This window comes from Boleophthalmus pectinirostris, unplaced genomic scaffold (assembly GCF_026225935.1).
Source record: "Boleophthalmus pectinirostris isolate CB_2022bp ecotype Guang Dong unplaced genomic scaffold, ASM2622593v1 HiC_scaffold_10, whole genome shotgun sequence".
Taxonomy (NCBI): Eukaryota; Metazoa; Chordata; class Actinopteri; order Gobiiformes; family Gobiidae; genus Boleophthalmus; species Boleophthalmus pectinirostris.
In genome coordinates, this window is record NW_026570971.1 from 16373337 (window position 1) to 16380866 (window position 7530).

A 7530-nucleotide genomic window follows, 5' to 3' on the forward strand; every position below is an offset into this window, starting at 1 on the left:
GCTTCTCCAGATACAACACCTGCTTATGTTTCTACAACAAGGCACGTGTGGTGACCATCCTGGAGGTATAAATAAGAACGGACCTTATCAAATAGTTACACATTATTAGTTCACTACCTCTTTACAAATGTACACAAAACTTTCACCACTATAAAAAACTACATTCTTATTTGTTGTGATTTAAATAGAACAATGATTGACTAAAATGATTCGAGCTTAAAAGGCTTTATCACCAGTGTTGTGAAAATTACAAAAACAAGAAGCATTGAAAACTCTCTGTCTAGATGAATGTGCAAGGTAATGTATGTCATCTCTGTAGAAACAATGCAAGTTTATCTCCGTCATGCTTGAATAATAGAGGAGGGGCGGGGGCTGTTCTTTGATGCTTTCGAACAATACACCTGTTTACAGTCTCCTTGGTCTCCCTTTGCTTAAATACATTTCTCACATTCCAATGTCTCCATTCAATAAAGAAAAGTGCAAAGAGAGAGGGAGAGCATTTCTTCTTTCTTTTTTTTTCTACCCCTACAGCTACAGCAGAAGTGATACACAATGATCCCTTGAGAACTACCTGGGACTTTGAGGGGGGGTGGTGGCAACAATGGCCCGTATTGTCCCAGTTCTATAGGTATCCAGTGGCGATCGGTGTGGCTGTGCTTGTGAACAACTGTTTCCTGTGACAGAACAGTGCTCGTTCTTTTGATTTGTAGTGACGGTGACTACGTTCAAATTTTACAGAAACAGAAAAAAGCTGGGAAGACACATTAAGAAAACTGCAGTCTCCGAAGAAGACATCGTACATGTTGTTGTAACATGGAAAACAAACAGCTCCATAAATAAAGAATATATATTTACATTAAATATACAAATTGTACGAAATAGCAGCCTAGGCAATAGTGTTGAAACTATATGCATGCTAAAAACAAGTGCTTCTCTATGTCCTGTGTGAAAAAGCTCCCATTCTCTCAAGGGTTTTCTACACAGCATATTAAAATACAGTAACTGGATTTGCACAGAGAAAATAGACAGCCCCAATACCAGTTAATGAGTACCAAGTTAGCGGTCAAGACGCATTGTCTTTCAAAGAAATAAGAACTAGACTAAGAGTAAACCCTGAACCAAGTCAAACTAATAAATAAATTCTGATCAAGTGTTCTCAGGAAGATTAGACACATTTCAAACACTTAGTGCTACACACCAGGAAGAATCCACACAGCATCCGAAAATCACCTAGCACAAGAGTCTCTCACCGGCAGCATCAGCAAAGACGCCCACTTTATCAGTAGTCACTTAACATATTCAGCTAGAATTTATTTAAGGGTTAATTCAAAGGAAAAAATATAGATTTCAAATATTCTATGGCACTTGGAGCATAGCTTTAATTTCTTGGGACAGCGCATAATCCATCAGTTTTAGTCTCTTGGGCTCGTTCTAAATAAAACTGGTGCCACACCAGGACAAGGCCACTTAACCTGGAAGCATTTAATACAATTCTGACTTATTCATACATTCTTAAAATTCTCAAAGACACTTAAAGGTCAATTGGCACTCCAGAGGAGACAGTTAACTCCTCCTGGTTCATATTAAATTTGATAAGCAGTCATTGAAGTAAGTACTCTAGGTGGATGTGTAGGCGCCAGTATTAGCAGACATTATCCTTCTTATAATGAAATAGCTTTTGATGAGTAGAAAACCATTTCAGCAAAATGCAGGAGCAACTAAAAAGCTTTAAAAGGGGAAATTATTTCTTATTAAAACCTTAAATACGCATCTTACTTCATTCAATTCCCATAATTCAAAAAACAAAATCCTTCAGTTTTTTTCCAGTGGTCGGACTTCATAAGTTTTGCTGCCAAGCGATTTGAATTTTCTTAGAACAGTTTGAAAAATAAATAAATAATAATAATAATATTATTAATAAAATAATGCTGGAGTCAAAAATCATATTGCTACTTGTGGACGGTAAAATCTCCCATAAACATGAAGTCTTACTGTGACGATTGCATTAACCTACAGTGTTATTATCACATCCAACTATTACAATAAGGATGCCTTCCTTTTTACAAATAAACTTAGATAAGCTCAACAGATTGACACCAACAAGACAAACAAGTGCATCGTCTGATTTGTTCAACACAGACATGAATCCAGCTCTGAATTTCACAGCACCCATGTTGTTCATAACAGTCTGTGCGCCCTCTGACCACTAGTGCCATCATGACACAGTTCAGCAGGGAATCTTTAGGGTTGCTACATCTTTAATATGATCCAGTAAACTGTAAGTATGCTGCGATAGTTGTTCAGTAGTATTGACCATATGAAGAGGCTTTTGTCATGGCACTAGAGAGAGGCATTTATCCAATGGCAAGAGTTTTAACAAGGCCACAATGAAACTTCCTGATGTGGCGGTACAAGTCCCCGGACTGTGTGAAGCGGCGCTCACACCATTTGCAGGCGTGGGGCTTCTCGCGTGTGTGCACCACTGCGTGCCGACTCAAGTTATGGGAGTACTGGAAGCTCTTCCCACACTGGCCACAGGTGTAGGGCTTCTCGCCAGAGTGGGTGCGCTCGTGCCGCTTGAGCGTGTACATGCAGGAGAAGGTCTTGTTACACTGCATGCAGGTGGGGACAGAGCCGTCGGGGGAGAGCTTGGAGCGAGGCCCGTCCTTTTCGCGGAAGTGGGAGCTGAGGTGCAGTTGCAGCACATGGGGGCTGGGGAACACTTTGCTGCACAGTGGACACACACACACCTGTTGGCCCGGTGGCAAAAGCACCCCGCTGGAAGTGGAGATGTCAGAAGAGGCCAGGTCATCCTCTTCTTCCTCCTCACTGTCTCCCAACAGTCGGCCCCTCCTCTCCTCCAGCTCGCGGCCCGGGGCCCCTCTCCCCCCACACGCCTCCCCCTCGTCGTCCATCAGGTCCTCCTCCTGGGAGAGCAGGACGGCCGTGGAGCCGTTGTTGCCTGGGAAGAGGGCAGCGAACCCTGTCACCACCGAGCTCCTGGCACTATTCCCAAAGCGCTGGCTCTCAGGGCTCATGGGCTCACTGTCCTCCTGCTCTGACAGCAAGTCGTGTTCGTCTTTAACAAGTGGCTCAGTGCCCTGCTGCTGGCTGTCGAGGGCCAGCTGTCCCGAGACGTAGGAGGGGTGTAAGGGATCTTTGCTAGACAGAGGCTTGAGAGACAAATCCAGTGCACAGTCCATGTCATTTGAAGCCCGGGACCTCTGGGACAGCGATACGGTGGAACTACTGACATCAGCTTTTGTTTTTCCAGCTGTTGGGTGGCAGGGCTCGGCCTCTGCTGACACATAATTGACACCTACAAGATCCGGGGACCTGCCAGAGTGACCGTTTGCCTTCTGCTTGCCCTGTGTAGACCTGTCACAGTCAGTGACAGGCAGCTTGACTTCGCCGTTGTCCATGTCAAAGTCTTGTGCTGGGGGTGCCCTCAGAGCCCCCTGAGACAGAGCATGTATCTGTCGCCGCACGAGCTGCTTACTGTGCAGCTCACTGTCTGAGGAGTTCTCTCTGTCCAGACAGCTCAGGCCCAGGCCCTCGCCCATTTTCTCCTCTAGGCACAGCAGCTCCTTATCTTTGAGCTTGCCTTTACACACTTTGACGATGTCGTACATGTGGAGGTAACTCGCCGCTGCCAACACATCCTCCACAGGCAGAGTGCTGAACTCCAACTTTCCCTCATACATAAATTCAAGGAGCAGACTGAAAGCCGGGGCTGTCACAATGTCACTGTTGAGATGCACAACGTCCCTTTTGTCTAGCTCGTCCCTGTAGAAGAGATGGAAGTACATGCTGCAGGAGGCCAGCACTGCCCTGTGTGCTTTGAATCGAGCCTCTCCGACAAGAACAGTGCAGTCACAGAGGAAACCTTGGTGACGCTGCTGACTCAGACATTGCAGCAACTGGCGGCTATGGTCCGGGAACTCCATTCTTCCTTCATAACCTGAGGAAAACAGGAAAAACAGGATACTGGATAAAGTCAATGAAGCCATGTAAAGGGCACTGTACACATGTGGGAGACTAACTGCTCCATCTTTAGAAATGCCATAACTTTTAATATTAGGTCTATTAAAAGTACAAAAAGACAACAAATTAACAGTAACGACTTAGTTGGCAAGTGTACTCTGAATATTTTAAATGAATAAAGTAGTTTTTTCCAGAGGTTTCAGGACACACAACACTGCGCTCACCCATGTATTACAGCGTACCGACCCATGTATTACAGCGTAAGCGGATCCACTCTCCCCGAGGTCTCCCAACAAGAGTAGCGTTTGTTCGGTGTCCGTACTTTTTCTGAGCGAAGAGAAACGAAAGACACGCACGGGCACGTTTCTTTGCGCACACATTCACAGCCATGATGTTTACAGAACAAGCACCGAGCGACACTGGAAACGCCAGGACTGGTCCATCGAGAAGGAAAACATGGAAAGCTAACGTGTAAAAAATAAGAGCAGTGCGGAGTGAGTAAACTGGCGCTCTGTTTGCTAATTACACTGCAAGCTGTGGAGTCAGCTGCTCTGACATCACCGCAATGGAAACGCTACCTCCAGCTGTGCTCCCCTTTATGCCATATGTTAACTTAGGGCTATAAGCGCTCAAAAACACACAGAAAAGAATAGGCAGTGGTTTCAAGCCACATTTCACCACGGTTTAAACTTTTCAAAATACTCTTATCACTGAAAATAATACTCGCAGAACTCGTGCGTAAAACCGCGTATATGTTAAAATGGCTATAAAAGGTGGCGCAAAGTTGCCAAATACGCACATTAACTACAGTTCTGCTTCTGTGGGTGTGTTTGGATTTCAAAAGTGCCCTACATAAAGATCGCAGTAAAAGTGAGCCATGTCCGTGTTGGGAAACGCTGTCCTCGGAGCCTTTTAAACAGCGGAGGAACTCATTGAACGAAGCGGCGAAAGAAGGGTCAGACTTTAACTTTACGCACACGTAAATAAAACGAGAAAATCAGAAAAGCACTTACATTTGTTCCCTCTAAACTTTGTCGAATTATCTTTTTAACCCCGTTGTTCTTTCATGATGGGTGGCCAGATGTTTCGCTTCTCCTGCTCTTGTCTTGAGCTTCGGTTCCGACCCTGGCAAGGCAGGCTGCACTCAGCGCTGCTGTGTGTCAAGCAGGTTCATAATGGCACAAGTCTCGCGATATGCCCCCTCCTCCTCTCCACCTCTTCTTCATTGCCAGTGGCCACAGTAACTTTGCACTACTCTGAGGATTCACACAGCGGCAGCAAGTAGCAACTGAGTGCCCTGCCAGTTAGCTTATTAAAACACCTGCAAAGACCTGGTACTCTTTTAACTTACCAACAAAGTAATAGCGTCGTGATTATTATGGTTATTACAATGTATTAGCACATGTTCACAGGCCTGTATATAAAGTGTGCTGTACTACATTATTCTAATTGACTTAACTTGCCTCTAACTCAAATCAAGAAGAAATTCATAGAGTGATGTTTAGTATTTAATTTTTATTTTTTATTTTTTTGTTAAATAAAATAGATACAACATGGTTCCTATGCTATCACTGTGCTATTAAGGAATGTGCAACTGAAGTCCTTGTGTAAAGTGAAAGTACAATTTAACAGTAGAATAGTGTTATTAAGGTAGTTTCAAGCGCATTTTTATGACTGTCAGTGGCCTGCATTGTGGATTTGTTGGTTGGGGCTGGCATATAGTTGAGAGGCAGGGGCTGGAGGTTGCAGCTGCTCCCCTCTCTGCACCCCCATGCCCCTCCCAACTGCCTGGGTCACCTTTGCCCTGTGTTCCAGCTGTCGTGTGTTTTGAAAAGGCCATTTGCAGCTCCTTACAGCCCCATGACACAGAGGGGAATGAGCAGTGTGACAGGAGACGCCAACCACTGGTCCAAGGGGCCACTGGCTGAAATTCTTATCCACTGACTCCTATGTCACTTATAGATTGGCCATCACCAGTGAGGTTTCCTGCTCTATTTTTATGCTATAGTTGTTTTGATGCTGAAGTATATGTTGGTGGCACAGGAGAGACGTTTTCTTGTTGGCCCAGTGGTATACGATCCACAGCGTGCAGAGAACTGGACGAGAATAGGAGCAGTTCTGTGTGTTCCTGTGCTGGCAGTGGTATAGGCGCCGTGCAGTAGCGGAGGGGCTTGTGTTCACAGGGCAAGACAAAGCAGTGGTTGTGCCTGGGGACCGTGGCCTCAGAGGCTCAGTGCTGTGAAGGTTCTCACACAGAGAAAAGATAGAGGGAGAGAGAGAAAGAGAAAAAACACTTCCTGAAGCTTCATTCTTCCTCTCTGCAATCATCAATGGCATTCTCCCCCTGACCCACTCCTCTCACCGACAAACAAAAGGACTCGCATTCCAGTGAAGCCTGACCGGCCAACCAACCAGCCAACCAGCCAGTGCTCGGCCTCAGCACATCACTCTTCTGCTGGGCCAGTCTGTGCTGCTCAGGCCAATGCCCCTAACACACCTGATGCACGAGCCATACATCATTATAATGCAGCTAGAATTACAGTTGGATGACCCCAGGTACATTTAGATGGCCAGTCAAAACCAGACAACTAAAATAATCAGACAACCAAGTAATTAGAATTGTTTACATGCACAAAATAAATCTGATCATCAAAAACACCGTAATTGTGCAAGTTTATCTGTGGGTTTTAGAATAAGGAATACAAAGTACAATCAGTTTTAAAATGTCTCAAATGTCTTTCAATCTTTATAATTTTCTCTCAGTTTTGGTATTTGCTCCGTTAGTTTTACCTTTTTTTTTTTTTTTTTTTTTGCATTTTCTTTGTCAAAATGTGCACAGGTGAGAAAGCCATCAGATTACTCACATCAGAAGTAACTGTTTACATTTCAGCCATCGGATAACTCCAGAAATCAGATAATGATCAAAGAAATCATGAGGTGTGTATATAAGCATAGCCTGTGATATACGGGACTTGTAAACTTTTAAACAGACTATGGATTAAAATGTGTTCAATGCAAATAAATGCAATTAATATAGACCTACACTTGTGTTTTTCTGAGGATTTATGTACGGTAAATAGAAGCAGACATAGACTCTGGAAAACAATGTGACACTACAAGCATTGCTCTGCAGTTGCTTGGAGATTCAGAGCTGATGAAAGCCCCCACTTCCTGGTATGGTGGCTCTTGTCCAGTTCAGCTTTACATGTTCTGTGATATGTTAGCAAGTGGAAATAGCCATTGATTAAAATGCATTGTTTTTATATTTATGTAATATAAATTCTGGTTTTAGTTTAGTCCTGTCATAGTTTGTGAACCTGCAGCTACTGCCCTGTGAAATTATGCATAACTTAAACTAAACATTGCACTACAATAATAATTAAACTGTTATTATCATGCCAAATGCATTTTTTGTGCATAAAACTCTCACTCATGTTGCCTGCTCTGCCTGTGTGCTGATTTTCATGTTGGTTCAGTGTTAATCACTGTTTAAAAAAAAAAAAAAAAAAAAAAAAAAAAGCATAAAAATTAGAAAGAAAAAGATGT

At 43.7% G+C, this 7530-nt stretch overlaps 1 protein-coding gene across 1 annotated transcript; it reads right to left on the reverse strand.

Moving 5' to 3' along the window:
• Window positions 1-245: 245 nt before the first annotated feature.
• Window positions 246-5150, reverse strand: zbtb42 (zinc finger and BTB domain containing 42). Its single transcript, XM_020919650.2, has 2 exons — window positions 4998-5150; window positions 246-3961 (listed from the first exon to the last, which is right to left on the reverse strand). Exon 2 carries the CDS (start codon window positions 3945-3947, stop codon window positions 2355-2357), a length of 1593 nt encoding a protein of 530 aa, XP_020775309.1. The 5' UTR covers window positions 3948-3961; window positions 4998-5150; the 3' UTR covers window positions 246-2354.
• Between the last annotated feature and the right edge of the window lie 2380 nt (window positions 5151-7530).

What these genes read in the sequence shown, in the direction of transcription:
- zbtb42 (XM_020919650.2), bottom strand. Translation starts at nt 3,947, where the DNA reads ATGGAGTTCCCGGACCATAGCCGCCAGTTGCTGCAATGTCTGAGTCAG.